Raw genomic sequence first — 15,532 nt, 5'->3', positions numbered from 1 at the left:
ATTATTTCCTATGGGGAAATTTGCTTTGATGTCCGAGTGTTTTGGATTACAAGCATGGTTTCGGAACAAATTATGCTCGTAAGCCAAGGTTTTACTGTATTTTCCCCTAGGGTAATACCACGCACCTGATATCTATACATGTACTTTTGTGTCTGGGCTCAAAGCTGTCAGTGCTATCTTATCCTTCCCCTCAATCCTCTGACCTTTAGAAGATGAGGAACTGTTTTCATTAAGCACAGATTGTTGTGTGAATTGATAAGTGAAGCTGTTCTTTTGCAATCTCTTTACAGGTGTCTTGCTGGATGCCAGGTGTGCCAGAACTTGATCAGGTAAGACCTTATGCTGACTTGCAAGGAGTTGACTGATGACAGGAACTGGGGCATGATGAAGCTGTAAGGTTTAGAAGGTGCTAGAATGCTTGCATGTTTCTTGTGCAAATGTAATTTGAAAGCTTGATGAGATTTATTAGAGTACTCCAGTGTTATGCCGCTGAAATAAGAGCATTCTTCAGTTTCCATTAGAAAAGCTATTTCATTCCCTATTTTTCATGAAATAAAATATTCAAAAAGCAATGCATTTGGTAGGAGCCAAATGAGGTGCTTGAGTACATAATCTTAAAAGGCAGTGGAAACAGGAAGCTCTTCTAGGGGCAATTAGCCTGGCCTTCATCCAGGCAGCTTTGGCGGTTGTTCTAATTATTCCACCTTCTCTAGTAAAGATTTTTAATTGTGCTGTTCTAGAATGTCTGTGGGGCTCAACAACTTTCTCCCTGGGCTACGTATTATTAGTGTCAAACTCCAAGAGTGCAGAGCTGCCAAGTAGCCTGGTTTTCAGATTCTATACCTGAGAGATATTACAAGAATGGAGGTAGCACATGCACTTTTTATCTTTTGCAAATTTGATAAAGATATCCTGAAATCGTGGCTGGTTTTGACACTCCAGGATATTGCAGTTTGACACAGATAGGGTACATCATATAAGAAGGGCTGACAAATAGAATGAGTGTTGTACACATTCAGAAGTGGAAGAAATAGAAAAAGCACATAAGGGGAACTTCTATAAGGTGCGCTAGCGTTTTTAACGCACACACCGGATTAGCGCAAGTTATAGCGTGCTAGCTGAAAATCTACCGCCTGCTCAAAAGGAGGTGGTAGCGGCTAGTGCGCGGGGCAATTTTCCGCGCGCTTTCCCACGCGTTAAGGCCCTAGCGCGGCTTTGTAAAAGGAGCCCTAGGTGTCACAATGTAGACACCTCAATGCCACTTTTGGGCATTGAGATGCTGTTACAGAATTCTAGCATGTTAACATCAGTGCGCTCACTTATATCATGCCAGTGACAGAGTTAAAAAAAGATGCTTATAGGGAAAAACAGGTCCAGGGTTAAAAACCTTTGAGATTTGCATCCATTCAATAACATAATAATCATAAATAATTAATAGTGTGAGGTAATAAGCACTAAAGAGGGAAGTCAAAAAAACTCACTCAATTGCTTAAACAAGCCATAGGCCAAAACTCCACGTTTTTAGCCGCACACCATCATCGGGCACCCTTATTTGTGTGCTCATACAGTGTAATAACCTTTAAAGTGCAACTAGTGAGCAAAAATAATGAATTCATTTAAGTCAAAGAAGAAAGAAAGTTTTTATCCCGACCCATAAGCCAAATGGAAATACTACTACTACTGTTAATTATTTCTGTAACGCTACCAGACGCACACAGCGCTGTAGAGAGTCACAAAGAGTAAGAAAACAGTCCCCGCTCGAAAGAGCTTACAATCTTAACAGGCACGACAGACAAACAGGATGTCCTGGATACAGTTAAGGGGAACAGTTAATCACCGGGCTGGGTTGGTGAGCAGAGGAGCAGGGTTAAGGATTGAAATAGAAACTAAGTGACAACATTCATTAAGGTTCATCAAAAACATCGCTGGAGAAGTTACTTAGCTGGAAAGTCTGCTTAGCCGGATGTTTGAGCCCAGTCAAAGAATTATGGTCACTCTGATGTAACCAAAAGTATCCGTTGTTCAGAGGCTGTAGAATCAATATACTATTGGGGTGGGGATGGGTGGAACTGAGGGGTGGGGCTAGGGGGTCCAGATTTTACTAAAGTAAAATCTGGTAACCTTACTTCTGTGTGCTAATGGGCTAATTTGTTTAATCGATTTGTAACCTAAGAATCTTATAACTTTCCACTTCTTCCACTCTGTAAGCTTGTATTCGATAACTCTATTAAACTAAACTAAGCCTTAAGTTTATATACCGCATCATCTCCACGGAAGTGGAGCTCGACACGGTTTACAAAGCATTAAAAATATAAGAAGAGAGAGGAGAAAGATTTACAAGAGCGTATGGATAGAGAGGGGATGTAAACAGGAGAAGAAATGTTATATGTTAGAGAAAAGCCAGGTTTTCAGTTGTTTTCGGAATAGTTGGAGGGAGTCCAGGTTCCGCAGCGGGATAGTGAGATCGTTCCAAAGGCCCGTGATTTTGGAGAGGAGGGATTTTCCCAGTTTGCCTGTGTGGAGGATGCCGTGTCGAGAGGGGAAGGATAGTTTATGTCTGTGGGCGGATCTGGTGGTAGCAGGCGTCGAGGCGATGAAGGATAGAGGGATTAGGGGCGGAAGGATGCCGTGAATGATCTTGAAAGCCAGGCAGGAGCATTTGAAATGAATTCTGGAAAGTACTGGGAGCCAGTGAAGATTGATAAGTAGTGGGGAGACGTGATCAAATTTGCGTTTTGCAAAAATCAGCTTGGCAGCAGTATTTTGGATAAGCTGGAGTCTGCGAAGACTTTTTTTTTGTAAGGCATAAATAAATGGCATTACAGTAATCGAGTTTGGATAGGATGATGGATTGTACAAGGACGGTGAAATGTTTTTGGTGAAAGTAGGATATTACTTTCCTCAGCATGTGGAGGCTGAAAAAAACATGATTTTGCCAAGGAATTCAGGTGATCGTTTAGGGAGAGGGAAGAATCGATGATGATGCCGAGGACCTTGCTTGAGAACTCAAGGTGCAGAGCAAGGCCTGTGGGTAGTGTGAAGAGGGTGGGCAGGTGTACTAATTTTGGGCCGAGCCAGAGTAATTTTGTTTTTGATTCATTTAATTTCATCTGTACACAGAGGGACCAGGCGTGAAATCTCATTATGCATGAAGTGATGTTCTCTTGGAGGTTTGTGAGGTTCTGGTCTTTTTCGAGGAGGATAAGGATATCATCGGCGTATGTGTATATTGTTTCAAGGGGGGATAGTTTGAGGAGCTTCAGGGAGGTCATATACATGTTGAAGAGAATAGGGGCTAGGGGAGAACCCTGTGGGACACCGCAAGATGGTGTCCACGGAGCGGATTTGGAGCCGTTAGTGTTGACAATGTAGGAACGAGAGCGAAGGAAGTTTGACAACCACTGTAGGACAGAGGAGTCTATTCCTATCTCAGAAAGTTGGTAAATTAGTATGTCATGGTGTATGACGTCGAAAGCCGCGGAGAGATTGAACTGTAGAAGAACAGCAAATTTGTTTCGAGCGTGTAGTTGTTGCACCTATTGTAACCACTTCGCTGATTGTCCAGCACATCTTGTTGTAAACCGCCTCAAACTATCATGGCTTTGGCGGTATATAAGAATAAAATTATTATTATTATTAAATGTTGGATCATTTACCGCCTCCTAAATAGGTGCTAATCAAACGCCAATTGGATACGATCCTGAACGAGGAGAATCTACGGGATCCCCGTCAACATGGATTTACTAAGGGGTGATCCTGCCAATCCAACCTGATCAGCTTCTTTGACTGGGTGACGAGGAAGCTGGATGTTGGGGAGTCCCTGGACATCGTATACCTGGACTTCAGTAAAGCATTCGATAGCGTACCACACTGCAGGTTGCTGAGCAAGATGAGTTCTATAGGATTGGGCGACACATTGACGAAATGGATTGGGAACTGGCTTGGAGGTAGGCTTCAGAGGGTAGTGGTGAACGGCACCCCCTCCGAAATGACGGAGGTAATCAGTGGAGTGCCGCAGGGCTCGGTCCTGGGCCCGATCCTATTCAACATCTTTATAAGAGACTTGGCAGAAGGGCTGCGAGGTAAAATAACATTATTCACCGATGACGCCAAACTAAGCAATGTAGTGGGCAAAAGCACAACAGACATAAATTCAATGTCCAACAACATGATGCACGACCTACTCCTACTGGAGCGCTGGTCTAGGTCCTAGCAACTCAGCTTCAATGCCAAAAAATGCAAAGTCATGCACCTGGGCAGCCATAATCCATGCAAGTCTTACACCCTTAATGGCAAGATCCTAACAAGAAATGAAGCAGAACGAGACTTAGGAGTGATCGTCAGTGAGAACATGAAGACTGCCAATCAAGTGGAGCAAGCTTCATCCAAGGCAAGGCAAATCATAGGTTGCATACGCAGGAGTTTCGTCAGCCGTAAGCCTGAAGTCATTATGCCATTGTATAGATCCATGGTGAGGCCCCACTTGGAATACTATGTGCAATTCTGGAGGCCGCATTACCGTAAGGATGTGCTGAGACTGGAGTCGATCCAGAGAATGGCCACCCGGATGGTCTCGGGACTCAAGGATCTCCCGTACGAGGAACGGCTGGATAAGTTGCAGCTGTACTCACTAGAGGAACGCAGAGATAGGGGTGACATGATTGAGACATTCAAGTATCTCACGGGCCGCATCGAGGTGGAAGAAGATATCTTCTTTTTCAAGGGTCCCGCGGCAACAAGGGGGCATCCATGGAAAATCAGGGGCGGGAAACTGCATGGGGACCAGGAAATTCTTTTTCACTGAAAGGGTGGTTGATCGCTGGAATAGTCTTCCACTTCAGGTTATTGAGCATGCCTGATTTTAAGGCCAAATGGGATAGACACATGGGATCTATTCACAGAGAAAGGTAGGGGAGGGTCATTGGGGTGGGCAGACTAGATGGGCCGTGGCCCTTATCTGCCGTCTCAAGAAGGACATGGCGGTACTCAAGAGAGTCCAGAGAAGAGCAACTAAGCTAATAAAGGGTATGGAGGACCTCTCATATACTGAGAGACTGAAAAAGCTGGGGCTTTTCTCCCTGGAAAAGCGGAGACTTAGAGGAGACATGATAGAAACCTTCAAGATCATGAAGGGTATAGAAAAAGTAGACAGGGACAGATTTTTCAAATTATGGGGAGCCACAAGTACAAGGGGGCACTCACAGAAATTGAAAGGGGGAAGGTTTAGAACAAACGCCAGGAAGTTCTTTTTCACCCAGAGGGTGGTGGATACATGGAACGCGCTACCAGAGGATGTGATAAGCAGGAGCACGCTACAGAGCTTCATAGAAGGTTTGGATAGGTACCTGGAAGACAAAGGGATTGAGGGGTACAGATAGGAGTAGAGGTAGGTTATAGGGAGAGGATTAGAGGCAGTTACAAAATTACTCAGGGACACTGATCAGGCAATCAGGCCTGATGGGCCGCGGCGGGTGCGGACCGCTGGGCAAGATGGACCTCTGGTCTGACTCAGCGGAGGCAACTTCTTATGTTCTTATTTCTATGTTTCTATGTTAAGTGTCTACATGTTAACTGCGATTACTCTGAATGTTAATGTATGACTTGCAATAAAAATTAGTTGAAATGTCCCTTTTTGATGCTGCAGTTTTTGGGCTTGCTGCATGTTAAAATTCTAGGTTATATTACGTTAAGCCTAAAACCTAAAGCATTTTAGTAGAAAGGCCCCTACATTCAGAATTCAATGACTATTGATTCTACCAAATGGAAACAAATGGAAACTCTTTCAACTCTTAATATTCATCAGAAATGTTGCTTTCTTGTTTCGGAAGAGACATAAGAACATAAGAATTGCTTTACTAAGACATAAGAATTGCCATACTGAAGGTCCATCAAGCCCAGTATCTTGTCTCCAACAGTGGCCAACCCAGGTCACAAGCACTTAGAGAGATACCAAAGAGATTCTATGTTGCTTAGCCCAGGAATAAGCAGTGGATTTCCCCAAGCCATCTCAATAATGGTTTATGGACTTTTGTTTTAGGAAATTATCCAAACCTCTTTTAGGCTTGTAACTGAAAGCACTTGTAGTGTATATGTAGGCACATGCTAATGTTTTCTGAGATATTGTAGAAACCCATGACAAGTTGATTGTTTTAATTTTAAGATGCTGCTGTGGACGGTTGATTGGAGACCACACAAATTTAGATTACAGTTGGCCTATCTACTTATCTACACGAGAGACAGAAGATGAAGAGTGGAATGTTCAAAAGCACACAAAGACTAGTCCCACAGATGCTTTCGGTACTATCAATTTCCAAGACGGAGATCACACTCACCATGCCAAGGTTTGTTCTGTATCAGTGCTTTAAATAAAACTTAATTTTATAGACCGGGTCTTCAACCAAAAGGTGCTCGACTCAGTTTACAATAATGTAAATATAGTACATAAATATAGAAGGGTTAGGGACTGTATTATTATAAGGGTTAGGGACTGTATTTTGTTTTTTGTGGGTTCTGTGATGGGGTGATGTTCCTTTCTTAGTCCTGCTTTTGTTATCAGAAGCTAAGCAGGGTCAGGCCTGGTTAGTACCTGGATAGGGGACCACTTTGGAATACCAAGGGCTGTAGGCTGCAAGGCCCAATATTGAGCAGCAGCAACATAGTGGAGCCACACACTGCACAGGAGAAGGCAATGGCAAACCACTCCTATACTCTGCCTTGAAACATCACAGGGAGGATTCCTCGCTATGTATGCAGTCATGGGTCAGTGATTGATACAAAAGGCACATACAAACAAATCTTAGGAATCAGTGGATTTCCCCAAGCCATCTTAATTGAATGGCTTATGGACTTCTCTTTTAGGAAATTAGCCAATCCTTTTTTAAACCCTGCTAAGCTAACTGCTTTCACTACATTTTCTGTCAATAAACTCCAAAGTTTAATTACCTGTTGAGTGAAGAAATATTTTCTTTGGTTAGTTTTAAATCTACTACTTAGTAGATTCATTGCATGCCCCCTAATCCTAGTATTTTTGGAAAAAATAAACAAGCAGTTCACATCTACTCGTTCTACTCCAATCAGTACTTTATAAACCTTTAACATATCTCCCCTGAGCCATCTCTTCTCCAGGCTGAAGAGCCCTAATTGCTTTAAACTTTCCTCATAGGGAAGTTGTACTATCCCTTTTATCATTTTAGTTGCTCTTCTCTGTACCTTTTCTAATTCTGTTATATCTTTTTTTCTTTTTAATTCTTTATTGACAATTGAAAATTGCACAGAAAGCTGATACCATAATGTCTAAACAATCCAAAGCTATTCATGCAAAAGAAAGCCATCATTTATGGAATCTGTCCCTTAATGTGTTAACATTTGTTTCAGTATATTAGAATTTCATATGACACCAAGTTGGATCAGCTGTTACACTTGATGGTGAAAGAATGGCAAATGGAACTGCCAAAACTGGTGATTTCTGTCCATGGAGGAATTCAGAGCTTTAAACTTCCTTCCAAGGTCAAACAGGTTTTCAGCAAAGGCTTGGTCAAAGCTGCTGAAACTACAGGAGCATGGATAGTGACTGAAGGCATCAACACTGGTACAATGCTTATCTCTCTTTTTTTCTTATGTATTTTTTTGTTTCTGGTCTTTGTAGAATGCAGTATGCTTCTGGCATTTCTTGTATATTGTATGTGGGTATCAGATGCAGCAGCCTATTTTTGTTGCCTTCATTTAAGCTTGTTATTGCCCTTTGGTGATTTCTGCTATCTTTCAGCCCTCTAATGCCCAGAGGACATGACCAGGGTACTTAAAGCAGACTGAGAACTGGAGGAGCACATCCTCTGAGGCACATTAAAAAAGCAGATAAAAACGCAAAACAACAAAAACTAGCCCTATCCCTGAAAGAATACCCCACCCTCAATTCAAGCTCCTCACCCCAAAGACTCCCCATCCCCCAGGACCTACTGAGAGGATTCCCTTGTGTGCAGGGACTAAGGGCCAGATGCACAAAACTCCAGCACTGTGTGGGAAAACACCGGCTTTTATAACGATTCTCAAGTATCGATCGATGCGCAGCACTAATAGTGTGCAAATTATATGCACACTGTTACTGTTGAGCATTGGCAGTAAAAAGGAGAGGAATGTGCTTGGCACATACACAAAAAGAGCTGAGTGGTAGGCACAACTCTTGTGCACATGTCCAGTAGAGTGTAAAGCTGTTGTCATACTGGGACAGATCAAAAGTCCATCAAGCTCAGTATCCCATTTCTAACAGTACGCCAACCCAGGTCAGCCAACATAACCTGGCAAGATGCTGCTTATCCTAGAACTAGGCAGTGGATATCCCCAAGTCCATCTTTTTTTTTTTTTTTAATATTTTAAATTTTTATTAAAGTTTTCAACAAAATACAATCACAACATACCAGACATCACAATAGACAAAGCATGATGTTCCAGTACCCCGTCAAACACTACCTAATTCAGGAAAATCCTGACACAGTCCCCTCAGCCATCTCTTTTCCAAGGTGAAGAGCACTAGCCACTTTAGCCTTCCCTTATAGGGAAGTTGTCCCTTACCTTTTATCATTTTTTTCGCCCTTCTCTGTACCTTTTCTAATTCTGCTATATCTTTTTTGAGATATGGCAACAAGAATTGCATACATTATTCAAGGTTCAGCCGTACCATAGAGCGATACAAGGACATTATAATATTTTCATCTTTATTTTCCATTCCTTTCCTGATAATTCCTAACATAAGCAAACACCAACGAGACTGGAAGTCCCAAATGAAAACAGCAGAGACAGAACAAAAAACCAACAAAAAAGAAATTTAAAAGAAAAATCAACAAAGGCAAAATAAAACAAAAACAAAAGCAGGACAAGGGAGACAGCACAGAAGATGACCTAACTGGCCGCCATCTTGTTGGAATATTCATTTCTAGCTTTATCTCTACCTCTGTCTTTATATTTTTATCTTTACTTTTCATAAATTGTTTCTTCAGGTACTTTAGTTAGATTGTGATCCTTTGGGACAGTTAGGGAATTTCCAAGTACCTATCTTATTTATTTTTATTTATTGTGTCTTTTAATGCATCATTTTTGTAAACTGCTTAGAAACCTCACGGTTATTAGCGATATATAAGAATTAAATTAAATTAAAATTAAATTAACATTCTATTTGCTTTCTTAGCTGATGCCGCACATTGTGCTGAGGGTTACAACGTATCCTCAACCCTGACACCAAGATCCTTTTCTTGGGTGGTGATGTGTAATGTGGAACCCTGCATCACATAGCTACAGTTTGGGTTCCCTTTTCCCACATGCATCACTTTGTGCTTGCTCACAATAAATGTCTTCTGCCATTTTTATGCCCAGACTCCCAGTTTCACAAGGCCCTCTTGCAATTTTTCACAATTCTCTTGCAATTTAACAATTTTGTATCATCAACAAATTTACCCCTCCCCCCTTTTAGAAAAATACAGAAGAGGTTGTTAGCACCGGCCGGCACATTGAAAGCTCTGTGCTTCTTCGACGTTCATAGGAACTCTGTGTCTGTCAGAGCAGCACAGCGCAGAGCATTCAGCATGCCGGCCGAATCAAAAATCCTTGTCCCTGCTTTTGGAAAAGGGGGAGTTAATTATTTCACTAGTTATTCCCATTTCTAGATCATTGATAAATACTGTATATTAAAAAGCAGTGATCCCAGCATAGATCCCTGAGGGACCCCACTATTTACCTTTGTTATGTATGTATTTATTTATTCATTTTAATTTTCTATACCGTTCTCCCAGGGGCGCTCGGAACGATTTACATGAATTAATTCAGGTATTAAAGCATTTTTCTCTGTCTGTTCTGTTGGGCTCACACTCTATCTAACATACCTGGGGTATTGGGAGACCAGGTGACCTGTCCAAGGTCACAAGTTGCAGCAAGTGTCAGAAACCACAACCTCAGGGTGCCGAGCTTACAGTTCCAACCCCTGCGCCACACTCTCAGTATGGTAGGAGATAACATGGCAAATATAGTCTATCAGGGATGGTAAAACATAGTTAACCTAGCATGGTAAAACATAATATGATAAACATGGTATGGTGAGAAATAGTATGGTGAGCTTGGTATTACAAAGCAAGGGTAACACAGAATGACGCGTCTTGGCAAAATTGGTAAGGCAAGCGTGCATGATGAAACACAGCATAGAAGACATGGAAGAGCAAACATGGCGTGGCAGACATGGTATGAGAGACTGAAGCATGGTAGACATTGTGGCAAACATAATATGGTAAATATGGCGCATAGTATAATAGGACAAAGATGGTGAATAGTATGACAGTGTGGAAGAACATTGTATGATAAAACATGGCATGGTGTGACAGGGTAGAGTACCTGACACTGGCCAGCGGAGGGAGCCTGAGCATTTGAGGGAAAGAGCTAATCTGCATACCATCCTGCTAAGGCTGCTGGGAGCTGTCCACTCACCCTGAGGGAACAGTGGTGCTGCTCTTTGGCGCAGCTGTTGACCTTCCCCCAGTTTCTAGTTTAAAAGCTGCTCTATCTCCTTTTAAGAAGTTGATGTCAGCAGCTTGGTTCCACCTTAGTTAAGGTGGAGCCCGTCTATGTGGAATAGGCTCCCCCTTCCCCAGAATGTTTCCTAGTTCCTAACAAATCTAAAATTTTCCTCCCTGAACCATCATCTCATCCAAGCATTGAGACTCTGGAGCTCTGCTTGTCTCTTGGGTCCTGCGCATGGAACAGGGAGTACTTCTGAAAATGCTACCATGGAGGTTCTGGATTTTATCTTCCTACCTAAGAGCCTAAATTTGGCTTTCAAAACCTCCCTACCACATTTTCTCATTTTCCTATGTCATTATTACCTACATGTACCAATATACAGACATAAGAGAAGAACACACCTGAAGTTCGTTTCCCCATCGGCTAGAGAATGTAAATTTAAGAGACACCATCAACATCTTCTATCGTATCAAGCAGCCACATGGGGGCAAGACCTGGAAAAACTAATTATACACGCTAATAACTATGTTGAATTTAGGAAACATCTAAAAACATACCTGTTCTTGAAGTACCTAGGTAACGAATCTGCACAGTCGACCCTATCACAATCTTACCCCCCAAATCTGATCCTGTAAACTGTTAACCACTAATCTCTAGCTATGAATGTTCCATTCAATTTGTAGAATCTTCTAATTCATTGTAAACTGCATTGAATCTTTTTAATTCATTGTAATTCATTGTAATTCATAGAATCTTTCTAATTCATTGTAAACCGCATAGAACTTCACGGTCCTGCGGTATATAAACTGTTATTATTATTATTAATATAGCAGGCTCCTCCCCAGCACTATGTGAAATCTTATCCAGGTAATGCGTGAGGTCCACTATATTCCCACCAGACAGGCAAGTGACCAACATGCAAGGCCAAAAAGACAAACAAACCTTCACAGAGTTGCAGCTGAAGCCTCTTGCTATGCCAGTAGTTTAGAATATTTTTTTTAAATTTTGATTCCATGATGATTTTTGGACACATTTGTTAGGCACAGGACACCCTGGCATAACATATATGCAACATGGCCACGTATCCCACACATTTGCAGATTTAAAAAATGCTAGCAGACTGCTCCACTGAGAAATCACCCTCATGTTACCACAGCTCCAGACCTGTCGGAAATTTTCACTGCTAAAAGGTAGGTGTTCCTCTCTGTGTACTACATGGAGTGCTTATTTTAATACTAATGAGCTTGTTGTAATGCATTTGCATAGTATTATCGATAGCCTCGACTGTGAATAATAAAAGCCACGCAGAACCCCTTTGCGCATTTAGACTGGCTACAACCGATCTAAATCAAGTCTTACTGGCACGGTAAGCTTTGAGCATCAGAGCCTAAGAGTAAGATCCTCCTTTCTCAAACACCAGGTTCAAAATGGTGCTGGTTGCTCCCTAGCAGTAGTCCCTAGATGCCAGGAAACCTCTCATTATCCCAGGACAAGCAGGCAGGTATTCTCACTAGTGGGTGATGTCATCCGACAGAGCCCCGATACGGACATCTTGCAAGCATGTCTTGCTTGAAGAAACTCAGAAGTTTCGAGATGCCCGCACCGCGCATGCGCCAGTGCCTTCCCGCCCGATGTACCGGGCGTGTCTCCTCAGTTCTTTTCTTTCCGCGGAGCTGAGAAGTTTCACTTCAATCTGTGCTGACTGAATTTCAGTAAATTTGCCTTCTTTGTACCGCGTTTTTTGTTTATTTGATTTATTTCAACTTTACTTTATCTTTTCTAAAAAAAAAAAAAAAGTTAAAAATTATTTCTTCCGGCGGTTCGGCCGGGCTGGCCTCGTGGCTTAGGCCTAGTGCCTTCGACCTTGCGGCGACGATTTTCCGGCCTATGTCCCGGCCGATCACCGGTTTTAAAAAGTGCAGCAAGTGCCAGCGTGCAATTTCGTTGACGGACCCGCATCGACGCTGTCTTCAGTGTCTTGGTCCAGAACACGTTCCGAAATCGTGCCGGCCTTGTTCCACGCTTACTGCGTGCTCGTTTAAATGGCGCTGCTTGCTCTGGGAGTCGATGTTTAAGATGGAGACTGCCAAGGAGCTGTCTGCTTCAACTTCTGCTGATGTTTCGCCGGTCCGTTCGAAACCTGCATCGACGACTCCTGCATCTGGCATTGTGAAGCCGGCATCGTTCACACCGACTTCAGCCTCGAGTTCGGCACCGGTGCCTGTCCCCGTCTCCTCGGCTCAGGTACCGCCTTCCACTGTCCCTCCGGTGGTCATCAAAGTGCCTAAAGCTAGCAAGCAGAAGCACTTGGCCGCAAAGGAGCGCGAAGACCGTGCTGGAGGACCCCCTTTCGGTGCGGATCCCTCCATATCGGCTTCGCTGCGATCCCTGCTGGAAGCTCAGTTTGTCGAGCTTATGCAGTCTATGGGACCCCGGCTTATCGCCTCCATTCAGGGTGACCTCCCGGTCTCGGGGGGCGGACCGCCCCCTCCCCCTCCTCCTCGTCGTTCGATCTCACTTCTCGACGAGGAGGATCGACGGAGGGCGGCGGGAGCCTCGAGGCGGGCTTCCTTTAGTGATATGCCTCCTTTGGAGCCCATCACGCCCCCTCGACATCAGAGTACTATGTCAGCCCCTGATAATCGGAGTCCTGGGCATACCGCATCGCAGGAAGAGTTCTTCCGCACTCCATACCAGACCTGGGTGGCACTGCGTGAGTCCGCATCCTTGCCACCTCTGCGATCCACTGCATCTAGTCCCATCCATTCCTTGGAGGCTTCGGGTGATCGTGCGATGCATAGAAGGTCTCGTTCCCCATCCCGTCACCGGGAGGGGCATCGATCTCGACACTCATCTCGACACTCCTCACGTCATTCGGAGGTGTCCCCGCAAAAGAAGATCCAGCGTATGGGATACTCCTCGTCGGATTTATCCCCGCCTGAGGGACCGGAGTATGAGGAACCATCTACCTCCTATTCTCCTTGCCGCTCCCAACTCTCTCTGGACCCGGAGGCTTCCACTTCTTCTAGTCCGTCTCGCCGGCCGGCGCTAGCGGACCAACTGTCCTTTTCCTCCTTCCTCCGACAAATGGCGGATGACTTGGATGTAACTTTGGACACTGGTTCTCGATATTCTAAGGAGTATCTGGACACCATGCATTTGCCTCACCCTCCGGCGGAGGCGCTCCGGCTTCCTCTGCATAAACTGCTTGACCAGACTTTCATGCGTTGTTTTGAGACACCATATTCCATCCCTGCAGTTCCCAGTAAGTTGGATGCTCGATACTGCATCGTCCACCACAAAGGGTTTGAGGGGGCACAACTATCTCATCAGTCCCTTCTGGTCGAGTCCTCCCTCAAACGATCTCATCCCTCCCAGGTTTACGCCTCAGTACCACCGGGCCGAGAAGGGAGGACGATGGATAAATTTGGTAGACGTATCTACCAGAACTCTATGATGGCGACTCGAGTGCTCAATTACAATTTCTTCTTCTCTTCATATTTGGACTTCTTCTTGCCGGTGCTCCGCAAGTTCATCCCTTTTATCGATGCACAGGCTCGATATGAGTTTGAAGAGGTGGTGGCGACCCTTTCCCAGTTACGCCTACAGCTGATGCAATCCTCCTACGATGCCTTCGAGCTCTCGGCTCGTGCTGCTGCCTGTTCGGTTGCCATGCGCCGCCTGGCATGGCTTCGTACGATTGATATGGATCCGAACCTCCAAGACAGACTTGCAAATGTGCCTTGTGCGGGGGCGGATCTGTTCGATGAGTCTATCGAGACAGTTACTAAGAAGCTTTCGGATCATGAGAAGTCCTTCCAGTCTATCCTTCGGCCTAAACCAAAGCCTCAACAGTCTCGTCCCACTAGACCGCCTCTGATTTACCAGCGGCGTTATCAGCCGAGGCAGACTCCTCCTGCGAGGCAACCTGCGAAGAGACAGCCTCCCCAGAAGCCTCAGCAGAAGCCTCAAATGCCGGCTGCACCCAAGGCTACTCAGCCTTTTTGACTCTCTTCCAGGGAGCATAACCGACCTCGTTCTGTCTCCCCCCGTTTTTCCCATTGGGGGTCGTCTCCATCATTTTTGTCATCGATGGGAGGCAATCACCACGGACCTTTGGGTCCTTACCATCGTAAGAGAAGGATACTCTCTTCATTTCCAACGGGTCCCCCCGGACCACCCGCCAAGAGAGTATCCTTCAAACTTGACGCAGACCGCTCTTCTCCTCCAGGAGGCCCAGGCTCTGCTTCGGCTTCGGGCCGTCGAGCCGGTTCCGTTAGATCAGCAAAACCGGGGGTTTTACTCCCGGTACTTCCTGGTCCCGAAGAAGACGGGCGATCTGCGTCCCATTTTGGACCTTCGAGTCCTCAACAAGTTTTTAGTCAAGGAGCGGTTCCGTATGCTGACCCTTGCTTCTCTCTATCCCCTCCTCGAGCAGAACGATTGGTTATGCTCTCTGGACCTCAGTCTTGCTAGCCTTAGTCAACGACGAACTCCATCCCTACCCATTAGGCATCCTGCTACTTTACCGCGCCCACCCACCCCCTGGAACAAATCCTCCGAACTCGTCCTAGAACATCCCTATTCATCCGGCCTCCCGCAAGTTTCTCAGATTTCGGGTGGGACATCTACATCTGCAGTATCGAGTGCTTCCATTCGGCCTTTCCTCGTCTCCCAGAGTCTTCACAAAGTGTCTGGTGGTGGTGGCCACTGCACTCCGGAACATGGGTCTTCAGGTGTTTCCATACCTCGACGACTGGCTCATCAAGGCACCGTCGGCTCCAGAGGTCATTTCGGCGACCTTGACTACAATTTGTTTCCTGCAGAGCTTGGGCTTCGAGATCAACTTTCCCAAGTCACATCTTCAGCCCACCCAGTCTCTCCCCTTTATCGGGGCTGTCCTGGATACCATTCAACTTCGAGCATTCCTTCCTCCTCAACGCATGGATGCTCTCCTTCTACTCTGCCAGTCGGTGTCTTCTCGCCAATCCATCTCAGCGAGACACATGATGGTCCTCTTGGGCCACATGGC

General features: G+C 44.9%; 1 protein-coding gene across 5 annotated transcripts in view; it reads left to right on the top strand.

Annotated features, from left to right (window-relative positions):
• The window catches only part of TRPM6 (transient receptor potential cation channel subfamily M member 6), a 255,335-nt gene that overhangs the window by 30,388 nt on the left and 209,415 nt on the right, over positions 1-15,532 (top strand). For all 5 annotated transcript variants that reach the window (XR_004537426.1, XM_033926740.1, XM_033926754.1 and 2 more), the window contains exons 3-5: positions 291-329; positions 6,161-6,341; positions 7,375-7,588. Coding sequence is in view for 4 of the 5 variants with exons in the window: in XM_033926740.1 (XP_033782631.1) it covers positions 291-329; positions 6,161-6,341; positions 7,375-7,588 (434 nt within the window). In the remaining variant the exon portion in view is untranslated. The remainder of the gene's footprint in view (positions 1-290; positions 330-6,160; positions 6,342-7,374; positions 7,589-15,532) is intronic.

The sequence above is a fragment of the Geotrypetes seraphini genome, chromosome 1 (assembly GCF_902459505.1).
Source record: "Geotrypetes seraphini chromosome 1, aGeoSer1.1, whole genome shotgun sequence".
NCBI lineage: Eukaryota > Metazoa > Chordata > Amphibia > Gymnophiona > Dermophiidae > Geotrypetes > Geotrypetes seraphini.
This window is presented reverse-complemented; position numbering and strand designations above follow the sequence as displayed.